Source organism: Bombina bombina, chromosome 9 (assembly GCF_027579735.1).
Source record: "Bombina bombina isolate aBomBom1 chromosome 9, aBomBom1.pri, whole genome shotgun sequence".
In the NCBI taxonomy this organism is placed as follows: domain Eukaryota; kingdom Metazoa; phylum Chordata; class Amphibia; order Anura; family Bombinatoridae; genus Bombina; species Bombina bombina.
Window position 1 is genome coordinate 195559733 of NC_069507.1, and position 27532 is coordinate 195587264.

Consider the following 27532-nt stretch of genomic DNA (forward strand, 5'->3'; position numbering starts at 1 on the left):
ATGCTGGAGCTAATGCAACGACCATTTGTGTCAAAGGAAGCACCACAACACCAACCGGCTTCTCCTCTGATACTCCCTGTGCTGCTTTTTGGTCCGACTTGGTCTACTCTATTTTCTTCAGTTTTCTCTGTGCCTGCAGTGCCTTGGTCCTCCAGATGGATTCCCCATCGTCCAAGTATCAATTTGGATTTCTCCTATTCCTTGTTGCCATCTTTACGAATCCACGAGCTGCTACACGAATGCTTCCTGCTGAAACAAAAAGAAAGGTTAGTTTGAGCACTGCCAGCAGTATTACACCTTAAGTGCCTGTACAGCAAGACCAACCCCTCCGCCAATAGCAAACATGTACCCAACCCCCCAGGGCATTCCTAATGCTCCACAAAAAGACCCACAACTATTACAGCCAGAAGCCCATCCCTTATTTCATTCCCCTTGCATGTGATCCCTGCACTTTGTTTTTGTGGCTGATCAAAAGGAATTCCTGATATTCAAAACCTCACTGCTCAGACAAGATATTCTAAGAAGTCTTGTCGGTACGGTGAGGCTCTTAAAACAATTTAGAGACACACATTTTATATTGAGACATGTTTATGTGAAACAGACTCCTACATTACAATACAAGCTCTAAAACATGTACCTAGGTATTCTCTTCAAATAAGGATACCAAAAGAACTAAGAAGATTAGATAATAGAAGTAAATTGGAAAGTTGTTTAAAATCACATGCTCTGTCTGAATCATTAAAAAAAAATGTTTGGGTTTCATGTCCCTTTAATCACTCATTTATATGTGGTTGTCGTAAAGTATTAATGAAACTTGCATACACCTGTTCGGCATAAGTGGTTAACTATATTTATGGTAAACAACTTCTGTCAACGATATATAGAGTAGTGGTTGATCCTACTCTATAAATATGGCAGACAGTATGGTCAACCGCTGCTCTTTAAATGGCTGACAGAAGTTGTTACATTTCCTAGTAACTGCAAATATCTAAATGTCATAAACCAAATCTGATTTTATTTTTTAGAAACAAACCCGTAATTAAAGTTGTGCATTGAAATGAATGTATATATTTGCTTACTTACGGCTAGATTTAGAGTTTGGCGTTAGCCGTCAAAACCAGCGTTAGAGGCTCCTAACGCTGGTTTTGGGCTACCGCTGGTATTTAGAGTCAGTCAGGAAAGGGTCTAACGCTCACTTTGCAGCCGCGACTTTTCCATACCGCAGATCCCCCTACGCCATTTGCGTATCCTATCTCTTCAATGGGATCTTTCTAACGCTGGTATTTAGAGTCGTGGCTGAAGTGAGCGTTAGAAATCTAACGACAAAACTCCAGCCGCAGAAAAAAGTCAGTAGTTAAGAGCTTTCTGGGCTAACGCCGGTTTATAAAGCTCTTAACTACTGTGCTCTAAAGTACACTAACATCCATAAACTACCTATGTACCCCTAAACCGAGGCCCCCCCACATCGCCGCCACTCTATTAAAAATTTTTAACCCCTAATCTGCCGACCGCACACCGCCGCCACCTACGTTATCCCTATGTACCCCTAATCTGCTGCCCCTAACACCGCCAACCCCTATATTATATTTATTAACCCCTAATCTGCCGCCCCCAACGTTGCCTCCACCTACCTACAATTATTAACCCCTAATCTGCCGACCGGACCTCACCGCTACTATAATAAATGTATTAACCCCTAATCCGCCTCACTCCCGCCTCAATAACCCTATAATAAATAGTATTAACCCCTAATCTGCCCTCCCTAACATCGCTGACACCTAACTTCAAGTATTAACCCCTAATCTGCCGACCGGACCTACCGCTACTTTAATAAATTTTGTAACCCCTAAAGCTAATTCTAACCCTAACCCTAACACCCCCTTAACTTAAATATAATTTAAATCTAACAAAATAAATGAACTCTTATTAAATAAATAATTCCTATTTAAAGCTAAATACTTACCTGTAAAATAAACCCTAATATAGCTACAATATAAATTATAATTATATTGTAGCTATTTTAGGATTAATATTTATTTTACAGGTAACTTTGTAATTATTTTAACCAGGTACAATAGCTATTAAATAGTTAATAACTATTTAATAGCTACCTAGTTAAAATAAATACAAAATTACCTGTAAAATAAATCCTAACCTAAGTTACAATTAAACCTAACACTACACTATCAATAAATTAATTACATACAAATACCTACAAATAAATACAATTAAATAAACTAACTAAAGTAGAAAAAATAAAAAAGAACTAAGTTACAAAAAATAAAAAAATATTTACAAACATTAGAAAAATATTACAACAATTTTAAACTAATTACACCTACTCTAAGCCCCCTAATAAAATAACAAAGCCCCCCAAAATAAAAAAATGCCCTACCCTATTCTAAAATTAAAATAGAAAAGCTCTTTTACCTTACCAGCCCTTAAAAGGGCCCTTTGCGGGGCATGCCCCAAAGAATTCAGCTCTTTTGCCTGTAAAAAAAACCATAAAATACCCCCCCCAACATTACAACCCACCACCCACATACCCCTAATCTAACCCAAACCCCCCTTAAATAAACCTAACACTAAGCCCCTGAAGATCTACCTACCTTGTCTTCACCACACCGGGTCCCGATCGGTCCAGAAGAGCCTCCGAAGTCTTGATCCAAGCCCAAGCGGGGGCTGAAGAGTGAAGTCCATCCTCCGGCTGAAGTCTTGATCCAAGCGGCGGCTAAAGAATTCCATCTTCGGGCAGAAGTCTTCATCCTATCCGGGCAGAAGAGTAGATCCGGACCGGCAAACATCTTCATCCAAGCCGCATCTTCTATGTTCTTCCATCCAATGACGAGCGGCTCCATCTTGAAGACCTCCGGCGCGGATCCATCCTCTTCTTCCGACGACTAGACGACGAATGAAGGTTCCTTTAAGGGACGTCATCCAAGATGGCGTCCCTCGAATTCCGATTGGCTGATAGGATTCTATCAGCCAATCGGAATTAAGGTAGGAAAATTCTGATTGGCTGATGGAATCAGCCAATCAGATTCAAGTTCAATCCGATTGGCTGATCCGATCAGCCAATCAGATTGAGCTTGCATTCTATTGGCTGATCGGAACAGCCAATAGAATGCGAGCTCAATCTGATTGGCTGATTGGATCAGCCAATCGGATTGAACTTGAATCTGATTGGCTGATTCCATCAGCCAATCAGAATTTTCCTACCTTAATTCAGATTGGCTGATAGAATCCTATCAGCCAATCGGAATTCGAGGGACTCCATCTTGGATGACATCCCTTAAAGGAACCTTCATTCGTCGTCTAGTCGTCGGAAGAAGAGGATGGATCCGCGCCGGAGGTCTTCAAGATGGAGCCGCTCGTCATCGGATGGAAGAACATAGAAGATGCGGCTTGGATGAAGATGTTTGCCGGTCCGGATCTATTCTTCTGCCCGGATAGGATGAAGACTTCTGCCCGAAGATGGAATTCTTTAGCCGCCGCTTGGATCAAGACTTCAGCCGGAGGATGGACGTCACTCTTCAGCCCCCGCTTGGGCTTGGATCAAGACTTCGGAGGCTCTTCTGGACCGATCGGGACCTGGTGTGGTGAAGACAAGGTAGGGAGATCTTCAGGGGCTTAGTGTTAGGTTTATTTAAGGGGGGTTTGGGTTAGATTAGGGGTATGTGGGTGGTGGGTTGTAATGTTGGGGGCGGGTATTGTATGTTTTTTTTTACAGGCAAAAGAGCTGAATTCTTTGGGGCATGCCCCGCAAAGGGCCCTTTTAAGGGCTGGTAAGGTAAAAGAGCTTTTCTATTTTAATTTTAGAATAGGGTAGGGCATTTTTTTATTTTGGGGGGCTTTGTTATTTTATTAGGGGGCTTAGAGTAGGTGTAATTAGTTCAAAATTGTTGTAATATTTTTCTAATGTTTGTAAATATTTTTTTATTTTTTGTAACTTAGTTCTTTTTTATTTTTTGTACTTTAGTTAGTTTATTTAATTGTATTTATTTGTAGGTATTTGTATGTAATTAATTTATTGATAGTGTAGTGTTAGGTTTAATTGTAGATAATTGTAGGTATTTTATTTAATTAATTTATTGATAGTGTAGTGTTAGGTTTAATTGTAACTTAGGTTAGGATTTATTTTACAGGTAATTTTGTAATTATTTTAACTAGGTAGCTATTAAATAGTTATTAACTATTTAATAGCTATTGTACCTGGTTAAAATAATTACAAAGTTGCCTGTAAAATAAATATTAATCCTAAAATAGCTACAATATAATTATAATTGATATTGTAGCTATATTAGGGTTTATTATACAGGTAAGTATTTAGCTTTATATAGGAATAATTTATTTAATAAGAGTTAATTTATTTCGTTATATTTAAATTATATTTAACTTAGGGGGGTGTTAGGGTTAGACTTAGCTTTAGGGGTTAAAAAATGTATTAGAGTAGCGGTGAGGTCCGGTCGGCAGATTAGGGGTTAATACTTGAAGTTAGGTGTCGGCGATGTTAGGGAGGGCAGATTAGGGGTTAATACTATTTATTATAGGGTTATTGAGGCGGGAGTGAGGCGGATTAGGGGTTAATACATTTATTATAGTAGGGGTGAGGTCCGGTCGGCAGATTAGGGGTTAATAATTGTAGGTAGGTGGAGGCGACATTGTGGGGGGCAGATTAGGGGTTAATAAATATAATATAGGGGTCGGCGGTGTTATGGGCAGCAGATTAGGGGTTAATAATAATATTCAGGGGTCAGCGATAGCGGGGGCGGCAGATTAGGGGTTAATAAGTGTAAGGTTAGGGGTGTTTAGACTTGGGGTACATGTTAGGGTGTTAGGTGCAGACATAGGAAGTGTTTCCCCATAGGAAACAATGGGGCTGCGTTAGGAGCTTAACACTGCTTTTTTGCAAGTGTTAGGTTTTTTTTCAGCTCAAACTGCCCCATTGTTTCCTATGGGGGAATCGCGCACGTGCACGTTTTTGAAGCTGGCCGCGTCCGTAAGCACTGCTGGTATTGAGAGTTGCAGTGGCGGTAAATTATGCTCTACGCTCCCTTTTTGGAGCCTAACGCAGCCATTCTGTGAATTTTAAATACCAGCTACCGACAAAACTCTAAATCTAGGCGTTAGTATTAGTGCCAACATTGAATTTGTATCTTGCAGATGGCAAAGTCCATAACAATGTTCAGTAGTTCGGCTTATTCAGTAAATATTTGTGATAGCTTCAGTATAATTTAAGCTTTTGAAACAGTTCTTGATGATAATTTCTAATGCAGAGAATCATATTTCAAGACGAGTTGTGTTTGTTACACTTTATTAATGTAAATGATCAGTGTATCTATAACTTTAAATTATTAATGAGCATTTTTGCTATTCCCATTTATAAATTCTCATGAAAGACTTTCCTCTCCCTGTTTTAGTAGTAGAAAAATGTACTGGGTTCTCTAGCAACTTGTCAGATTGGAGATTAGTCATTAATCAATAGAGCAGAAGATTGTTCAGGGAATCTTTCCTCAGAGAGGAGGGAATGCAAAAAGGAGACACAGAGCAAGATAGTAATGCAATTTTTATTCCAATTATGAGAATGAAGTAAGATATACAGTAGGCAGAAAGTGCTGCAGATAAGATGGTTTGTGATATTCTATGTGAGCAAATCATTTGTGACAGAAATATGTGAACCTTGTAGTAACAGAAGTGTACTGTACAAAATACGCAGATCATGAAGAAAAAAATAAATAATGAAGAGAGAAAGAGAGAGAGATAGCAGATTTGTAAGATTATTTTAATGTTGTGTTATAGCTGTCTCCCTGTAATGTGGAGAATAAACAAAATAAAAAGAAACTGAAAGCGCAATAAGAAAATGTTGTAATTTGTTAGACTATGTTTTTATTGCACTGTTGGTTGCCTGTATGAGGCCTATTTATCAATCTCCGTATGGAGCTTGAAGTCCCGTGTTTCTGGCGAGCCTTCAGGCTTGCCGGAAACAGAAGTTATGAAGAAGCAGTATAAAGACCACTGCTCCATAACCTGTCTGCCTGCTCTGAAGCGGCGGAAAGACATTGCTGGAAATCAACCTGATCCAATACTATCGGGTTGATTGACACCCCCTGCTGGTGGCCGATTGGCCGCAAATCTGCAGGGGGCAGCGTTGCACTAGCAGTTCACAAGAACTGCTGGTGCAATGACAAATGCCGACAGTGTATGCTGTCTGCATTTATCGATGTGCGGCGGACATGATCCGCAATATCGGATCATGTTCTCTTGCACATTAATAAATAGGCCCCAATGTGTTCAACTCCTGCAAAATCAGCTCCAGAGTTGCAGAGAACTATCGGTTTCTAGCCGAATAATTATAGTTAACCACTGAAAATAGGCATATGTGTGTAGTCTTCAATTGTCAGCTACCTGACAGTAGTGCAGTGCTGCTTCTCAACCTATCTAGGTATGCTGATACAGCATAAATAATTATGTAATGATTTGTTAATGTAAGATTATTATAGACAGCCATGAAAACAGACAGGCAGAGACAGACAGATAGCTAGATAGAAAGCTAGATAGATAGATGATAGATAAACAGACAGTGTCAGACAGATAGAAGATAGATAGATAGATAGATAGATAGATAGATAGATAGATAGATAGATAGATAGATAGATAGATAGATAGATGACAGATAAACAGACAGTGTCAGACAGATAGAAGATAGATAGATAGATAGATAGATAGATAGATAGATAGATAGATAGATAGATAGATAGATAGATAGATAGATAGATAGATAGATGACAGATAAACAGACAGTGTCAGACAGATAGAAGATATATATATATAGATAATAGATGATTGATAAATAGATAGATAGATAGATAGATAGATAGATAGATAGATAGATAGATAGATAGATACATGATAGATACATGATAGATAGATAGATAGATAGATAGATAGATAGATAGATAGATAGTGTAATGCTCGTCGGATATTCCTCTATCAGACCTAACTCTGCCAGTATTCTTGTTATCCTGGCGTCGAGCCGGAAAGATAGGGAATATCCCAGCGCATAGAAAGTAAGATAAGGTAGGCGGCACTCTCCACAGGCAGGACAGTCCCCAGTGACAACGGCAGAGCGGTCCAAGGCAAACCACTAGAATGGTCAGGCAGGCAGGATTTGGCAACAGTAAAGCAGTCCAGCAATTAAAGTGTTAAGAGGCAGAGTAGTCAAACAGGCAAAGTTCAGCATCAAAAATCAATCCAGCAATTATAGGGTTAAGAGGCAGAGTAGTCAGACAGGCAGAGTTTCAGCAGCAATAAGTAATCCAGCAATTATAGTACGATCTATCACACCCAGGAGAACACAGAGTATCACCTATACTTGGGCAGTGATAGATTGTACTGAACAGATTCAAATATTGTAGGATTGGCACCACAGTGTGACACCGTCATCAGGGAGCGTGCGGCGATGACGTCAGCGCCGCACGCCTCCAGAGCCGACACAGCCCTAGGAAGAAGACGCTGCAACGGCTGGAGCGGCGTGGCGTGACAGAAATATGAGAGATGATAGATAGATAGATGACAGATAAACAGACAGTGTCAGATAGATAGATAAATAGATAGATAGATAGATAGATAGATAGATAGATAGATAGATAGATAGATAGATAGATACATGATAGATAGATACATGATAGATAGATAGATAGATAGATAGATAGATAGATAGATAGATAGATAGATAGATAGATACAAGATAGATACATGATAGATAGATAGATAGATAGATAGATAGATAGATAGATAGATAGATGACAGATAAACAGACAGTGTCAGATAGATAGATAGAAGATAGATAGATAGATAGATAGATAGATAGATAGATAGATAGATAGATACAAGATAGATAGATAGATACAAGATAGATAGATAGATAGATAGATAGATAGATAGATAGATACATGATAGATAGATAGATAGATAGATAGATAGATAGATACATGATAGATAGAGATAGATTAGAAAGATAGATCATAGGCACATAAATTCAATAAAATTATAACACCAGCTATGTATAATTATGAAAGCTAAACTTGTATGTGTTTTTTACATCTTTATAATCTTCTAATTAGATTGAGAGACAACTGTTTGAGGAGACTGTAAAAACCTTGAATGGATATTACATTGAAGCAGAGAAGATTGGGGGCAGCTCATACCTGGAGGGCTGTCTGGCTTGTGCCACTGCATACTTTATTTTCCTTTGCATGGAAACACACTATGAGAAGGTAAGAAATAATCATGAATTTATTGGTTAACTTAATTCAGAATGTATGTCTATATATGGCAATAATGCAGTTATAGTAAGGCTAACAAATATAATGTTCTAGAATGTAAGTACTGTGCAGAACACCAGGTCATAGCTCTGAAAAGTAGCTATATAACTGGATACAAAGGTGGCATAAATTATGTGAATATAGTCTTTTAAAGTAATGAGGATTAACATGTTCCCAGATTGTTTCATATCAACATTGGCGCAATGCCAATTCTCCCATGCTAGGTTTTCATTTCCCATTAATGTTTGGTGGATACCCCAAGCTAAATCTGAATTGCTTCAGAGGAAGTTATTGGTGGGAAATTGGTCATATTTGCCTCCTTATTAAAGGATACTTGGCCTGTATGAAATAGGATTTGAATTTGCAAAGAGTCATCAAGTCTCAGTAAAATATTACGGCTTTGAACTCCGTCCAAAATCGACACAACTAAACTTTTCAGAACAGGATAGAGTCACACGTCAGGCTTGGTATTTCACATTATTATCTGTCTATTTCTTAGTGAGTAGATTTAATCCTTCCTTTAAATGCTTGGGAAAGGTTGTTTCAACATGCAAGCATTCAGCAGGCTGGGCTTTTGGGGAATAATTGCCCAATCTCTTTATATCACACCGTAGATCTGGGCATTTTTCCAACGCAAACTCAACCTTTGTACACTGGAAATTAATTTCCCAGCAGATCCTGTTCCCACTTCAGCCTCTAGTTGATACTGATAAAGGATACACTATGTGACCCCGAATCATGAGGATTTGGATATGCTATCATTTGTTAAACAACAGACATCTAATGGTTGTCATATAAATGTATATTTTACTAAGAATAAGAATTTTGTTAAATTTCCATCTGATATAAACAAAGAGAAGCAATTACATATTCATGTCATGTTATACAAAGTAATATTACAAATCTTACAATACTTAGGTACAATACTTAAAGGAAAATTTGTTGTCATCCATATGCAAAAACACTATTAAAGCATGGTCCAAAAGTGTTGACCTAGATTGTTAAATAAAGATGTTTAAATTAAATTGAACATTATACAGCAGTATCTATTAAATATAGATGGAGAGATACTTTTAAATTAAATATGTTCTTTTAAATGAAACAAAATGACTACATTGTTTATTGAAATATGCAACAAGGAAATTGTCTGCTTAAAGGGACAGTCTACTCCAGAATTGTTATTGTTTAAAAAGATAGATAATCCCTTTATTACCCATTCCCCAGTTTTGCATAGCCAACAGTTATATGAATATACTTTTTACCTCTGTGATTGCCTTGTATCTAAGCCTCTGCAGACTGCCCCTTATTTCAGTTCTTTTGACAGACTTGCATTTTTGCCAATCAGTTCCCTCTCATGAGTAACTCCACGGGCATGAGCACAATGTTATCTATATGGCACACATGAACTTACACCCTCTAGTTATGAAAAACTGTCAAATGATGCCAATAGGATTGAGCTTGCATTCTGTTGGCTGATTGCAAAAGCCAATAGAATGCAAGGTCAATCCGATTGGCTGGTTGCATCAGCCAATAGGATTTTTCCTACCTTAAAGGGACAGTTTACTCAAAAATTTTCTCCCCTTTAATTTGTTCCCAATGATCCACTTTACCTGCTGGAGTGTATTAAATTGTTTACAAGTAGCTCCTTTACCCTTATATTGGCATTTGAAATTGTTAATTTAGCATGTGGTATCCCCACCTATTCTGAAAGTTTGTGGCCGCGCGTACCAGCTATAGATAAGCTTTGTAAACACAGCCAGCAGAAGAAATTACACTCCCAGTCGGATATAGCAGAGATAAGGTAATACAATGTTGATTTTCCATTGTTCTCTCAAAGTACTGGTGATTGTTTTAAGGACAGATATAAGATAAAGAAGCAGGTATATGTGCACAATGTGATACAGTAATGAGATCTGATTATACCTACAATCTCAACCCATTTTATTAGGTTGTGGCTTCAAAACACAAAATCAGAGCTTTAATATACACAAATAAGCCTTAAAAAGCTATTTTTCATACATTTTTTACTCTACAGTTAGTAAAAAAAGCAATTGTAAACACATTAAGGGAAAAACTATTTTACAGTATACTGTCCCTTTAATTCCGATTGGCTGATAGAATCCTATCAACCAATCGGAATTCAAGGGACGCCATCTTGAATGACGTCATTTAAAGGAACCTTCATTCGTCGTTTGTCCGTCGGCCAGGAAGGATGCTCCGCGTCGGATGTCTTCAAGATGGAGCCGCTCCTCGTCGGATAGAAGAAGATAGAAAATGCCTCTTGGATGGAGGACCTCTTCTGCCCGGATCAGATGAAGACTTCTGCCCTGATGGAGGACCACTTGTGCCCAGATCGGATGGAGACTTCTGCCCAGCTGGGTGAAGACGGCTCAAGGTAGGATGATCTTCAGTGGGGTAGTGTTAGGTTTTTTTAAGGGGGGATTGGGTGGGTTTTAGAGTAAGGTTGGGTGTGGGTGGTGGGTTTTAATGTTGGGGGGGTTGTATTTCTTTTTTTACAGGTAAAAGAGCTGATTACTTTGGGGCAATGCCCCGCAAAAAGCCCTTTTAAGGGCTATTTGTAATTTAGTATAGGGTAGGGAATTTTATTATTTTGAGGGGGCTTTTTATTTTATTAGGGGGCTTAGATTAGATGTAATTAGTTTAAACGTCTTGTAATTTTTTTTCTGTAATTTAGTGTTTTTTTTTGTACTATAGTTTATTTTATTTAATTGTATTTAATTTTAGCTAATTGTAGTTAATTAATTTAATTAATTTAATGATAGTGTAGTGTTAGTTGTAATTGTCATTTAGGTTAGGTTTTATTTTACTAGGTAGCTATTAAATAGTTATTAACTATTTAATAGCTATTGTACCTAGTTAAAATAAATACAAAGTTGCCTGTAAAATAAAAATAAATCCTAAAATAGCTACAATGTAATTATTAATTATATTGTAGCTATCTTAGGGTTTATTTTATAGGTAAGTATTTAGTTATAAATAGGAATAATTTAGTTAATAATAGTAATATTATTTAGATTTATTTAAATAATATTTAAGTTAGAGAGGTGTTAGAGTTAGGGTTAGACTTAGGTTTAGAGGTTAATAACTTTATTATAGTTGCGGCAACGTTGGCGGCGGCAGATTAGGGGTTAATACATTTAATAGCCTATGTGGGCTATGGCGGTTTAGGGGTTAATAATATAATAGGTTAATTGCGGTGTGGGCTATGGCGGTTTAGGGGTTAATAATTTAGTTATTACTTGCGGTGTGGGCTATGGCGGTTTAGGGGTTAATAATTTAGTTATTACTTGCGGTGTGGGCTATGGCGGTTTAGGGGTTAATAGAGTTTATTAGTTATTGCGGTGGGGGATTACGGTTGACAGGTAGATAGACATTGCGCATGCGTTAGGTGTTAGTTTATTTTTGCAGGCATTTTATAGAGTTACGGTGCTCCCATACTCAGCACAAGGCCTGCTACGGCTGCATTTTATGGTAAGATTTCTCCATTTTCGCCACGTAAGGCCTTGCGCATGATATTGGATACCGATTTATGACGCGGTCCCATGTTAGCCTATGGGAGTAAAAATTGCGAGCGACGGGTGAAATATACGCGCGTAACTTGTATGCTACGCCGTATATGTGATACCAAAACAGCGCAAAAACCGGCGTTGCCGGCTTTTGCGGGCGACGCTGCATATGCGATCGAGGCCCTGGTCTTTAGTCTGCAGACCACAATGTTAGCTACATAATGTTAGTATAAGATGCATTGTTTTGCAGTTTTTATCAGTTAAAGCCAATTAAGAGAAGATACTGTATGTAGCAGGTTTAGCCTCCAGGAGTCTATGAAAAGTGGGCAAAATAAATGATAAAAGTATATTACAAAGTTTTTTTATTATGTAAAACTAAATAATTTTTTTATACTCTTAAAGGGTCAGGGAACCCCAATTTTTTCTTTCATGATTCCTATAGAACAGACAATTTCAAACAACTTTATTATTTACTTATATTATCAAATTTGCTTGATTCTCTTATTATCTATTGATGTATGAACAGCATTGCACTACTGACAGCTAGATTACTACATCTAGTCAGCCAATCACAAGAGACAAATGTGCTCAGGCACAGTAGCTAGCTCTAGCTCACACTAGTGTAGGATATGTGCATATTATTTTTGAACAAGGGATACCAAGAGAACAAAGCACATTTGAAAATCACATTCTCTATCTGAATCACACAAGTTTAATTTTGACTTTCCTATTCCTTTACGGTTCTTACTTTCCCTTTAAGTGACCCGTAAGCAAAATCTTTAGGTTAATATCCAAATGATTCTTATGTTTTTGTCCAAATTGTAAGCTTTTCATCACATGTATAATATTTCAATACATTAGTCACTAACACAACACTTCATTCTCATGTTTAATGCAAATGAGTTAAAGGGATAGAAAGGTCACAACTGAAATGTGCACAGGAGTATTTCATTTTGAAATAGAAGCATGTTTGCTATGTACTTTTATTAGCAAAAATGCTTCTAGTAAAAGTTATTGCTGTCTTTCTGTGGCATACGCACATATGCTGTGTGGGCATGTGCACCAGTATTCATACACCACACTCTCAGAGAGTCAGCGATGACTTATATGACACAAACTGCATCTTCACAGACCACCAGCATCTCTCTGAGCTTGAAAACTGGTGCACAGGCTCTCACAGGATATGTGCATATGCCATAGAAAAACAGTAGTAAGTTTTACTAGAGGCATTTTTGCTAATGGAAAGGGATCACAAAAATGTTTCTATTTCACATTAAAAAGCAACCATGCACATTTCAATTTCAACCTTTCTATCCCTTTAATAATGAAAGAGCACATGAAGGTATTTGTTGTCTACTAATAAAGACACTGAAAGGAGCTTGATGCCCCGTGTTTCTGGCGAGCCTGCAGGCTCGCCAGAAACAGCAATTATGAAACAGCGGTCACAAAGAGCGCTGCTCCATAACCTGTCCGCCTGCTCTGAGCAGGCGGACAGACATCTCCACAATTCAACCCGATCGAGTACGATTGGGTTGATTGACACCCCCCTGCTGGCAGCCTATTGGCCGCGAGTCTGCAGGGGGCAGCGTTGCACCAGCAGCTCTTGTGAGCTGCTGGTGCAATGCTGAATACGGCGAGCGTATTGCTCGCCGTATTCAGCGAGGTCTGGCAGACCTGATCCGCACTGTCGGATCAGGTCCGACAGACCTTGATAAATAGAGGCCACTGTAGTTAGGAACTCATATCCCAAATTATACACATGGTACTACAAGTTTTGATCTCTTTTTTGCATGACTCCACAGATGTGCCTGCTCACCCCACAAGTTCATGTAAAAGTAAAGCAATAAAATGTACATCCACATAGATGCATTTTACTTCTGAATATAATTTTTTTTTGTAATATACATCTATTAGTAAAAATGCTTCTAATAAAAGCTATAGCTGTTTGAAAAGTGTATTTAAGTATGCACCGTGCACCAGCATTTTATACACAGCTCTTGCGCAGAGAGCCTAAATTGCTTGCACCATCTGGTAATGACCAATTTCTTTATTGCTGACATGATACAGCTCCACTGACGTTTTGAGCAGCTGCAGTATTTAAAATGCTTGTGCACTGAGAATATCTAGCTATGCGTCACATGCACGTGCACAGAAAATGTTATGACAAAAATAATAACTTTTAGTAGAAGCATTTTTGCCAATAAATGTATATAGCAAATATATTTCTATTCAAATATGCAATTCATCAATATACATTTAAATATTGACCGGAATGTCCCTTTAAATAAAAAAATATGTGCCCTGTCATGCAACCTGTTCGGTCATAGGGGTCGATTTATTAAGCAGCGGATCCTGCATCGAAACCCCATTGTTGCAGGTTCGCCTGAAACTGAAGTTAAGAAGCAGCGGTCGTAAGGTGACGGACTGAAACCATCCCGATACGATTGGGATGATTGACAGCCCCTGCTAGTGGCTGATTGGCCACCAGTGAGTAGGGGTTGGTATTGCACAAGCATTTCACCAGTGTTAAATGCTGACAGGGTATGCTGTCGGCATTTAGCAAAGTCTAGCGGACATAATTCACAACAGCAAATCCTGTCCGCTCGACCATTAATAAATCTACCCCTTAATGTTATTATGTTATCTGTAAACATTACTCAATATTTGTGACAAAACATAGCATCAAATGTGCATAATTAAAGTGATGTAAAAATAGTGCATTAACATTATTACATCATTTCAATTCCTCCAATAGCCACAGGCTGCAGCTGTGCACGAAAATACATGTAAAGTTATCCTTGTTTAGGCTTTCCCTTATTCATCACAGTAACACTTCAAAAGCCTAAATTCATAGGAACATGTTGTGGAACTATTAACTCAAAATGCCTCATCAACTCAACTCAATGGACCTAAATCTATCTCAGAGCTGTTCACTTCTTGGCACATAGAACTGGCTTCACTGTAAAGGATACCAGCTCTTGTCCGGCCGTTGTTAAATTTAGGCCAATGACTGTAGAACATGATCTCCTTTGCCATTAGGGTCCTCACCTAGATTACAAGAGGTGTGCTATTTAGCTGTACCGCACGAGTGTAAACATTGCTAGAAGTAATCTTTTCGCGAACACAGGTTAGCGTGTGTATTACAAGTTGAAAGTAAAACTTTTGCACACGAACAAAACATGATTCTCGCTAACTTTAGGACTTCGGATATCACGACCACACTAACATATTCGCCGCACAGATTTCATTGGAGAACACAGAAGAAGAAAAAAAACTAACAATTATCGTTCATGCTCTTACCTGACAGTACTTAAAGGATTACTTTCTGTTATAATTTTTAAGCTAAACAACTAACATATTAAAGTTAATAAACATTAATTAAAACCTACTGACCTATATTTTCTCCAAAACAAAGTTTCATAACGTTCTAAAAGTTATATCTTTTATTCGCCGATGATGTCACGTTATCCTGCCCACTATTTTCAGCACTGCATGTTCAAAATACTTAAACCAATAACTTTGTGTTTAAAGCGCCATTTTGAAACCTAGGTATTGTAAACAGATTGGTAGTACAGAGCAAAGGATACCCACGGAGTGGGTTTGGAAAACAATTAAATTTGCAGACAAGATTTCTGATATAAGGTAGGGATATGTTAATGAAATGCTATTGATAAAAAGTGTATTTGGGGTAGTTAGTTAGTAACAGGCATAGAAAATATTTACTTACAGTGGTCCTTTAATTAATTTCACTAATTTTCATTAATATTTTTCATTTAAATTTTTTTCACATACAGGAAAATGTTATTTTTATTGTAAATAAACAAACATTAGAGTGCCACTTGTAATCTAGTCCATTGTGACTTTAATTAAAGATGTATTTATTAAAGATATCAGATAGTATTTTTTTTTAAATTAAAGGGACACTAAACCCAAACATTTTCTTTCACCATTCAGATAGAGCATGCAATTTTAAGCAACTTTCTAATTTACTCATATTATCAATTTGTCTTCGTGCTCTTGCTATCTTTATTTAAAAGCAGGAATGTAAAGCCAATTTTTTGTTCAGAACCTGGGTTACGCTTGCTTATTGGTCGGCTGAATGTAGACACCAATGAGCAGGTGCTAGCCAGGGTTCTGAACCAAAAATGGTCCGGCTCCTAAGCTTTACATTTATGCATTTTATATAAAGATAACAACAGAACAAAGAGAAATTGATAATAGGAGTAAATTAGAAAAATTTGGGTTTAGTATCCCTTTAAATTCAAACATTTTTTCTAAATTTTGGGACTCCTCCCTTTAATTTCTTTCCCATCTTTGATTGGCTCTGTCATTCTAGTCTCCATCAAAACAGAAAGAACAGACAAGAACGCTTACTTAAGACTGCAGAAATAAAACGGTAGCTGCTTTTACCTCATTTTATTGTGGTTGCAAGAATAAAAAATGGCTTTATGCATACTTGTATATAATACATTAGGTAAATATTCATAAGTGCACATCTCTTTATTATTCTGGAGTGCTGTTCCCATAAACCAGTGACTTCACAACTGTACAGTAATAAACTGTTATGTGCCGAGATTTAATGGCGTTTTATATTACATTGTGGATTATTACACATTATTATAGCTGTAATAATGCTAAAGATTACGTAATGCACTATAAAAATGTTGAGGTGTGGGGGGGGGGGGGTTATCTAAAATTTGCTTTTAAAATATCAATAGCTTAACTGTAGGCAGTAATTTTCCTCTTTTTCCCTAATAGATGCTAAATTTTCTGATCCTTGAGATTGAATTTTTTTGTGTGTGTCTTATTTTTTAATTGGCTCAGTGTGTGTCCCCCACTTACATCCTGTGGTGTTTAAAGCTTATCATAGGGTTTCTACAACCCCATTAAAATAATGTCTGGAATGGCTCTCTACAGTGAAGTGCTTTCGTTACATCAAAATCTGGATTCTTTCCCAGTTTCTCAAGACAAAAGAGTGAAGCTGGTAATCAGGCATTTGGGAAGGAGGAATTGCTTAAAATCTACCTCTGAAAGACCTTATCTTAGTCCTTTGCTTAGTAAAATACAGAATTCATTACTGAACCTATACACATTGGAAAATATTTTGTGTACTAGAGTATTATAAACCTTTAGACTGCAAGCTCTTCGAAGCAGGGCTCTCCCCCTCCTGGACTTCCTTGTTTTGTTTAGTCTGTTATGTATTTGTATCTTAGCACAAATATTTGTCATTGTATAACCTACTCTATCAGCCCTATGGAATTTTGTGGCTCTATACCAATGAATGAATAAATACATTACTAAATAATGAAATATAATAATAGTAATAATATTTATACTACTACTAATAATAATTATAATAAATGAGGTTTGATTTTTAAGCATCAATAAGATACATAAGAGATAAGTCAATGCTATTTAAATGTATATGTAAACTAGATAGAAATGCATGTTTGTGTACAACTAATACTGGAGAATCAATTATTCTTTTATGATGCCAGGTTTCCTTGACGCCGGGTTGCTATGACGCTGGGTTACTATGACTCTGAGTTACTCTGGTTTCACTTGTCGCTTCATTTTTGATGCATCGTTCTAGCGTCATCTTTGGCACCCTTTTTCCTTTAAATGACATTCAGATTCTCTTTCTCATTGCCCTTGTATTGAGTTTAACTCATGGGTGTGCCTTTTACTATTATATTGGATATCGTTTTTGGCTTGTGACTTGGACCTCATTTGACCATTCTTCTGCCTGCTGATTTCACTCTTTTTTGTTGCCCGATTGGGTATGACCTTGGATTTCCCTGACTAAGCTTTTGGACTCTGATTCTGTTTCCTGTAACCATTTGGTTTGACCTCTGGCCTGTCGACTCTGCCTTGACCTTTCTGGTCATTTCCTGGTTAATCACTCCTGGCTTTCTTCCTGGTGCTCAACATATGACTTACTGGGTCCTAACACTACTATCCCAAGACTTTTCGTTATCACTCCACTTGACGCCGGGATAACAAGACTACCAGCCAGGATTGGTTTGATAGCAAAATATCCAAAGGATCCTAACATATTCACGGCAACTCTAATAGCTTAACGGGATATGGAGCCCAAAATATTTTCTTTTATGATCCAGAATGCAATTTAAAAAAAAGTTCTAATTTACTCCTATTGTTGATTTTTCTTCATTCTCTTGGTATTTTTATTTGAAAAGGAGGAATGTAAGCTTAGGACCCGGCCCATTTTTGGTTCAACACCTGGGTAGCGCTTGCTGATTGGTGGATAAAGGAAAACCCAGCGTATGTTCTGTAGATCTGTAGAGCGAAAATGTTTAGATAATTACGCTGGGATTTGAGATATAATTTCATACACGCACATGAAACGTCTATGTTCAGCCTATTTTACGATAAAAAACAATTGCGCTTTGTAACTTTTACATATAAGTACAAATTTCCAAGTGTTTTTTTTGCATATCCAATGTACTAAAATTACAATTTATGCTGTGCATATTTAATACGATTTATTTCTGTGTAATTTACATACAAATTTTAGGTTTTTGATAAAATGATCTCCGGGGAACAATTTTGTTATGATTTGTGATGCACCTTAACAATAAAAAAAATTCTGAGCATTTTTGTGTGAATGGTTCAATTATTCATTTTGTATGGTTTTTTTTTACTATGTTTTTCATTGTCCACTTCTGTAATGTATGCATCTCCTTCCTATACAAAAATGCAGTATACGTCCCCTTGTGTCACTCGCTGTTTTTAGGGTAAAAAGTGGCTTTATAGAATTCGACCAGGGAAATAGAAGTACTGGCGAGCATTCTTATAGAATCTCACAGGCCCAGAGAGCTTTACAGAATCTAACCCATCGTTATATGCGAGCAACAGTGCAATAATAAAATGCTCTAACACATTAGCATTTTCTTTTTGTACTTTTAGGTATTTTAAATTGCAACTTAGTTATAAACATTTGAATCATATATTGGCATAAATTGACAGAAAATGCATTTAATGTCCCTTTAAAGAACATTTTATATCAAAAGACCAAAGTGGGACCAAAGTTAAAGGGCCACTTTAGTCAAATTAAAGTTTCATGATTCAGATAAAAAATAGAACTTTCCAATTCACTTCCATTATCAAAGTGTGCACAGTCTTTTCATATACAAAATTTTGTGAGGCTCCAGTTCCCACTGAGCATGTGCAAAAGTGCACAGCATATATTACACATATATGCAATTTGTGATTGGCTAAGGAGGGGGGTATTAAATTAACTTTGAAATTTGCCGTAAAATATTGTACTTATTTCAAAATCAAAGAAAGTACTATTGCATTGTCTTCTTATTGTTTGTTTGACAATTATTCAATTCTTCTTTAGTGGTCCTTTAATCTTTTAACGCCGTTATGCCGTTCTATTCCGTCATAATTACACTGGGCTTTATAGCCGTTATGATGGAGTAGAACGTCATAGCCAACGGCTGTCCTGAAGCCTACTGCGCTTCCTGGATTTGATCGCGGTCTGGAGGGCGTTCCTAGGGTTATAGGGAACGCCCCCCAGACCCGATCCAATAATTGAAATCTCGCAATCGTGTGCACGATCGCGTGATTTCAATTTGTCTACATCGGAACAGTTGTTCCGATGTAGACACTTTAACCCCGGCAGGAAAGGGTTAACATTACAATGTTTGGTAACAATGGAATCATTTGTGATCAGTAATATATTTCCTTGAATGATTTATTGTATATTTATTTCTTCATGTTTTCTGTATTTTTATGTTGTATTATGAAATCTCTGTAGGCAGCATTTTATTAAGGCTATATACCTGTATTTGTCAACCAATCTTTTTCTTTATTGCCAAAGGTGCTGAAGAAGATCTCAAAATACATTCAAGAACAGAATGAAAAGATATATGCACCCAGAGGTCTATTGATCACTGATCCTGTAGAGCGAGGAATGAGAGTTGTATCCTTTTCTATACAAAAATATTAGAATTTGGAACACTGTGATGTTGATCTTTATGTATTTGAACTAATCTTCTGTACTATTTTATATTTGCTGCAAAACGTGTTTGTTTTTAAAGCTTATATTTCTGTGTTGTGCTAGATTACAAAGACTCAGCATAATAGTTTGCCGATAAATTGTAAAATGGGTAGAAATGTTGATACATTTAAAGGGACACTAAGGTCAAAATTCATCTTTCATTATTCAGATAGAGCATGAATTTTTAAATAACCTTCTAATTTACTTCCATCATCAATTTTTCCTCAGTACTGTATTTTCATATGTGCATGTTTTGAGGCAATAGCTCCTACTGAGCATGTGCAAGAGTTCAAAGTTAGCACGTATATGAGTCTGTAATTGGCTAATGGCTGTCACATGATACAGTAGACAGGGAAATAGATACAATCATTTAAATTTCTCAGAAAAATACTAATAATAATTTGACATTCAGATTGAGTGCTGTAGCATTGTCTTTTTGTTTTGCATTTTCCGATTATGCAATTCTATTGTATTTAATCATCTTTGAAATCAATAATAATCTCATTATTTCCACAGTGAACGTTTCAGTATTGACTTTTCTGTACTGAATATCTAAATTGTATTTCACTTTATCATTTAGATAATCAGATATTATTATAATTTATTTGCAAATCACCCCTATTTCTCTTGTTAAGTGTATCCAGTCCACGGATCATCCATTACTTGTGGGATATATTCCCTTCCCAACAGGAAGTTGCAAGAGGATCACCCACAGCAGAGCTGCTATATAGCTCCTCCCCACACATGTCATATCCAGTCATTCTCTTGCAACCCTCAACATAGATGGAGGTCGTGAGAGGAGTGTGGTGTTTTATACTTAATTAATTCTTCAATCAAAAGTTTGTTATTTTTAAATGGCACCGGAGTGTGCTGTTTTTTCTCAGGCAGTATTTGGAAGAAGAATCTGCCTGCGTTTTCTATGATTATAGCAGAAGTAACTAAGATCCACTGGCTGTTCTCGCACATTCTGAGGAGTGGGGTAACTTCAGAAAGGGAATGGCGTGCGGGGTCTCCTGCAACTAAGGTATGTGCAGTAAAATATTTTTCTAAGGAATGGAATTGACTAAGAAAATACTGCTGATACCGAAGTAATGTAAGTAAAGCCTTAAATGCAGTAAGAGTGACTGGTATCAGGCTTATTAATGTATGTGCAGTAAAATAATTTTCTAAGGAATGGAATTTGACTAAGAAAATGCTGCTAATACTGAACTAATGTAGTAAAGCCTTAAATGCAGTAGAAGCGACTGGTATCAGGCTTATCAATAAGAGATACATACTCTTTAAAAAAGGATGTTTAAAACGTTTGCTGGCATGTTTAATCGTTTTTTTGAGGTACATTGGTGATAAAACTTATTGGGGCATAATTTTTTTCCACATGGCTGACTTATTTTCTGCATAGAAACAATTAACTGAGACTTCCCACTGTTGTAATTAGAGTGGGAGGGGCCTATTTTAGCACTTTTTTGCTCAGTAAAAATTCAGATTCAGTCTTCCTGCTTCTTCCTGCATGATCCAGGACGTCTCTAGAGAGCTCAAGGGACTTCAAAAGTCATTTTGAGGGAGGTAATCAGTCACAGCAGACCTGTGACAGTGTGTTTGACTGTGTTAAAAACGTTTTTTTCTCTATTGATTATCCGGTTTGGGTATTAAGGGGTTAATCATCCATTTGCAAGTGGGTGCAATGCTCTGCTAGCTTAATACATTTACTGTGAAAATTTGGTTGCTATAACTGATTTGGTTCATTGTTATTTCAACTTGAGACAGATTTTGTGCTTCTTAAAGGCGCAGTAGCGTTTTTTATATTGCTTGTAAATTTATTTTAAAGTGTTTTCCAAGCTTGCTAGTCTCATTGCTAGTCTGTTTAAACATGTCTGACACAGATGAATCTGTTTGTTCATTATGTTTGAAGGCCAGTGTGGAGCCCCATAGAAATATGTGCACTAAATGTATTGATTTCACTTTAAATAATAAAGGTCAGTCTTTATCTGTAAAAGAATTATCACCAGACAACGAGGGGGAAGTTATGCCGACTAACTTTCCTCACGTGTCAGTACCTTCGCCTCCCGCTCAGGAGGCACGTGCTAATATGGCGCCAAGTACATCAGAGACGCCCATAGCAATCACTTTACAGGACATGGCTACAATCATGAATAATACCCTGTCAGAAGTATTATCTAGGTTGCCAGAATTAAGAGGCAAGCGCGATAGCTCTGGGATTAGGACAGAGCGCGCTGGTGCTGTGAGAGTCATGTCCGATACTGCGTCACAGTTTGCAGAACATGAGGACGGAGAGCTTCATTCTGTAGGTGACGGATCTGATCCAGGGAAACCGGATTCAGAGATCTCTAATTTTAAATTTAAGCTTGAGAACCTCCGTGTATTGCTAGGAGAGGTTTTAGCTGCTCTAAATGACTGTAACACAGTTGCAATTCCAGAGAAATTGTGTAGGCTGGATAGATACTATGCGGTGCCGGTGTGTACTGACGTTTTTCCTATACCTAAAAGGCTTACAGAAATTATTAGCAAGGAGTGGGATAGACCCGGTGTGCCCTTTTCCCCACCTCCTATATTTAGGAAAATGTTTCCAATAGACGCCACTACTCGGGACTTATGGCAGACGGTCCCTAAGGTGGAGGGAGCAGTTTCTACTTTAGCTAAGCGTACCACTATCCCGGTGGAGGATAGTTGTGCTTTTTCGGATCCAATGGATACAAAATTAGAAGGTTACCTTAAGAAAATGTTTGTTCAACAAGGTTTTATATTGCAGCCCCTTGCATGCATTGTGCCTGTCACTGCTGCTGCGGCATTCTGGTTTGAGTCTCTGGAAGAGGCCATTCACATCTCCATTGGATGAAATTATGGACAAGCTTAAAGCACTTAAGCTAGCTAATGCATTTGTTTCTGATGCCATTGTACATTTAACTAAACTAACGGCTAAGAACTCCGGATTCGCCATCCAGGCGCGGAGAGCGCTATGGCTTAAATCCTGGTCAGCTGACGTGACTTCTAAATCTAAATTACTTAATATTCCTTTCAAGGGGCAGACCTTATTCGGGCCCGGCTTGAAGGAAATTATTGCTGACATTACTGGAGGTAAGGGTCATACCCTTCCTCAGGACAGGACCAAATCAAAGGCCAAACAGTCTAATTTTCGTGCCTTTCGAAATTTCAAGGCAGGAGCAGCATCAACTTCCTCCGCTCCAAAACAAGAAGGAACTGTTGCTCGTTACAGACAGGCCTGGAAAACTAACCAGTCCTGGAACAAGGGCAAGCAGGCCAGAAAACCTACTACTGCCCCTAAGACAGCATGAAGGAACGGCCCCCTATCCAGAAACGGATCTAGTGGGGGGCAGACTTTCTCTCTTCGCCCAGGCGTGGGCAAGAGATGTCCAGGATCCCTGGGCATTGGAGATCATATCTCAGGGATATCTTCTGGACTTCAAGGCTTCTCCTCATCGAGGGAGATTCCGTCTATCAAGGTTATCAGAAAACCAGTTAAAGAAAGAGGCATTCCTATGCTGTGTACAAGACTCCTAGTAATGGGGGTTATCCACCCGGTTCTGCGGACGGAACAAGGGCAGGGATTTTACTCAAATCTGTTTGTGGTTCCCAAGAAAGAGGGAACCTTCAGACCAATCTTGGACCTAAAGATCTTAAACAAATTCCTAAGAGTTCCATCATTCAAAATGGAAACTATTCGAACCATCCTACCCATGATCCAAGAGGGTCAGTACATGACCACAGTGGACTTAAAGGATGCCTACCTTCACATACCGATTCACAAAGATCATTATCGGTACCTAAGTTTTGCCTTTCTAGACAGGCATTACCAGTTTGTAGCTCTTCCCTTCGGGTTAGCTACTGCCCCGAGAATCTTTACAAAGGTTCTGGGTTCACTTCTGGCGGTTCTAAGACCGCGAGGCATAGCGGTGGCTCCGTATCTAGACGACATCCTGATACAGGCGTCAAGTTTTCAAATTGCCAAGTCTCATACAAAGATAGTTCTGGCATTTCTGAGGTCGCATGGGTGGAAAGTGAACGTGGAAAAGAGTTCTCTATCACCACTCACAAGAGTCTCCTTTCTAGGGACTCTTATAGATTCTGTAGAGATGAAAATTTACCTGACGGAGTCCAGGTTATCAAAACTTCTAAATGCTTGCCGTGTCCTTCATTCCATTCCCCGCCCATCAGTGGCTCAGTGCATGGAAGTAATCGGCTTAATGGTAGCGGCAATGGACATAGTGCCATTTGCGCGTCTGCATCTCAGACCGCTGCAATTATGCATGCTAAGTCAGTGGAATGGGGATTACTCAGATTTGTCCCCTCTACTAAATCTGGATCGAGAGACCAGAGATTCTCTTCTCTGGTGGCTTTCTCGGGTCCATCTGTCCAAGGGCATGTATTGGTAGAGGTATTTGCAGCAGAAATAGTAAGGTTCTTATGCCACTTTATAGATCATTAGTTAGGCCTCATCTTGAGTATTGTGTGCAGTTCTGGAGACCATATCTTCAGAAGGATATTAACAAACTTGAATCTGTGCAAAGGAGGGCTACCAAAATGGTACATGGTCTAAAAAATAAAACTTACCAGGATAGGCTCAATGACCTAAATATGTATAGCTTAGAGGAGAGAAGGGAAAGAGGTGATATGATAGCAACTTTCAAGTACATTAAAGGGTTTAGTAAAACTGAGGCTGTGGGTATTTTACATAAAATGGAAAATTCAAGAACAAGGGGTCATGAGCTCAAGCTAAAGGGTAGTAGATTCAGGAGTAATTTGAGGAAGCACTTCTTTACAGAAAGAGTGATTGATTTATGGAATAAACTTCCTCAAGAGGTAGTAGCAACAAACACTGTGGGGGACTTTAAAAATGCATGGGACAAGCATAGGGCTATCCTACGAACTAGATAAGTTTATACTGTTAGGTAAGGTCGGGCAGACTTGCTGGGCCTATGGCTCTTATCTGCCGTCAATATCTATGTTTCTATGTTTCTATGTCCTTTCGCAGGCCAGATTGGACGATTGTAACAACAGATGCCAGCCTTCTAGCTTGGGGCGCAGTCTGGAACTCCCTGAAGGCTCAGGGATCGTGGACTCAGGAGGAGAAACTCCTCCCAATAAATATTCTGGAGTTAAGAGCAATATTCAATGCTCTTCTAGCTTGGCCTCAGTTAGCAAAACTGAGGTTCATCAGATTTCAGTCGGACAACATCACGACTGTGGCTTACATCAACCATCAAGGGGGAACCAGGAGTTCCCTAGCGATGTTAGAAGTCTCAAAGATAATTCGCTGGGCAGAGTCTCACTCTTGCCACCTGTCAGCGATCCACATCCCAGGCGTGGAGAACTGGGAGGCGGACTTTCTAAGTCGCCAAACTTTTCATCCGGGGGAGTGGGAACTTCATCCGGAGGTGTTCGCTCAACTGATTCCTCGTTGGGGCAAACCAGAACTGGATCTCATGGCGTCTCGCCAGAACACCAAGCTTCCCCTTTACGGATCCAGGTCCAGAGGCCCGGGAGCGGCACTGATAGATGCCCTAGCAGCCCCTTGGGTTTTCAACATGGCTTATGTGTTTCCACCGTTTCCGCTGCCACCTCGTCTGATTGCCAAGATCAAACAGGAGAGAGCATCAGTGATTCTGATAGCGCCTGCGTGGCCACGCAGGACCTGGTATGCAGACCTAGTGGACATGTCGTCCTGTCCACCATGGTCTCTGCCACTGAGGCAGGACCTTCTAATACAAGGTCCTTTCAACCATCCAAATCTAATTTCTCTGAAGCTGACTGCATGGAGATTAAACGCTTGATCCTATCAAAGTGTGGCTTCTCAGAGTCAGTTATTGATACCTTAATACAGGCACGGAAGCCTGTTACCAGAAAAATCTACCATAAGATATGGCGTAAATACTTATATTGGTGCGAATCCAGGAGTTACTCATGGAGTAAGGTTAGGATTTCTAGGATATTGTCCTTTCTACAAGAGGGTTTGGAAAAGGGCTTATCTGCTAGTTCGTTAAAGGGACAGATTTCTGCTCTGTCTATTCTTTTGCACAAGCGTCGGGCAGAAGTTCCAGACGTCCAGGCTTTTTGTCAGGCTTTGGCCAGGATTAAGCCTGTGTTTAAAACTGTTGCTCCTCCGTGGAGCTTAAACTTGGTTCTTAAAGTTCTCCAAGGAGTTCCGTTTGAACCCCTTCATTCCATTGATATTAAGCTTTTATCTTGGAAAGTTCTGTTTTTGATGGCTATTTCCTCGGCTCGAAGAGTCTCTGAGTTATCTGCCTTACATTGTGATTCTCCTTATCTGATTTTCCATTCAGACAAGGTAGTTCTGCGTACTAAACCTGGGTTTTTACCTAAGGTAGTTTCTAACAGGAATATCAATCAAGAGATTGTTGTCCCATCATTGTGCCCTAATCCTTCTTCAAAGAAGGAACGTCTTTTGCATAATCTGGACGTAGTCCATGCCCTGAAGTTCTATTTACAGGCAACTAAAGATTTTCGTCAAACTTCCTTGTTTGTCGCTTACTCTGGACAGAGGAGAGGTCAAAAAGCTTCGGCAACCTCTCTCTCCTTTTGGCTTCGTAGCATAATTATTATTTTTTTTTTTTTCGTAGCATAATACGCTTAGCCTATGAGACTGCTGGACAGCAGCCCCCTGAAAGAATTACAGCTCATTCTACTAGAGCTGTGGCTTCCACCTGGGCCTTTAAGAATGAGGCCTCTGTTGAACAGATTTGCAAGGCTGCGACTTGGTCTTCGCTTCACACCTTTTCAAAATTTTACAAATTTGACACTTTTGCTTCTTCGAAGGCTGTTTTTGGGAGAAAGGTTCTACAGGCAGTGGTTCCTTCCGTTTAAGTTCCTGCCTTGTCCCTCCCATCATCCGTGTACTTTAGCTTTGGTATTGGTATCCCACAAGTAATGGATGATCCGTGGACTGGATACACTTAACAAGAGAAAACATAATTTATGCTTACCTGATAAATTTATTTCTCTTGTAGTGTATCCAGTCCACGGCCCGCCCTGTCTTTTTAAGGCAGATCTAAATTTTAATTAAAACTCCAGTCACCACTGCACCCTATGGTTTCTCCTTTCTTGTTTTGTTTCGGTCGAATGACTGGATATGACATGTGAGGGGAGGAGCTATATAGCAGCTCTGCTGTGGGTGATCCTCTTGCAACTTCCTGTTGGGAAGGGAATATATCCCACAAGTAATGGATGATCCGTGGACTGGATACACTACAAGAGAAATAAATTTATCAGGTAAGCATAAATTATGTTATTGCAAAGTGCTGATTGTATGATTAAAAGGTACACAATAGAGAACACAGATTTACAGTAATATATAGCAGGAAAAGGAAAAAAGAAATTATAGATCAAAATATAATTTTCTTCTAAGTGAAGAACAAAGGTATTTAAGGGATAAGTTGTATGTCAAGGTGTTTGACTGGGAAGGGCTGAAAGGTGTATATATGTGTATGTGTATATAAGTGTATGTGTTGCTCACTTTTTTAATATTGTCTTGACAGGAGGACATTATCATGTTTTTTTTGTTTGTTTTTAAATGTGAATAGAGTGTGTGTAAGCTTCTCAGCCAAAATAAACGAAGCAGTCTTAAAGGGACAGTCTACTTGAAAATGTTTAAAATCTTGAGA

The 27532-nt window shown here is 38.5% G+C and overlaps 1 protein-coding gene across 1 annotated transcript in view; it reads left to right on the forward strand.

Annotated features, from left to right (window-relative positions):
- The window catches only part of GOLGA7B (golgin A7 family member B), a 65373-nt gene that overhangs the window by 26771 nt on the left and 11070 nt on the right, over positions 1–27532 (forward strand). The window contains exons 2-3 of the mRNA XM_053692973.1: positions 8124–8276; positions 19698–19799. Coding sequence (XP_053548948.1) covers positions 8124–8276; positions 19698–19799 — 255 coding nt within the window. The remainder of the gene's footprint in view (positions 1–8123; positions 8277–19697; positions 19800–27532) is intronic.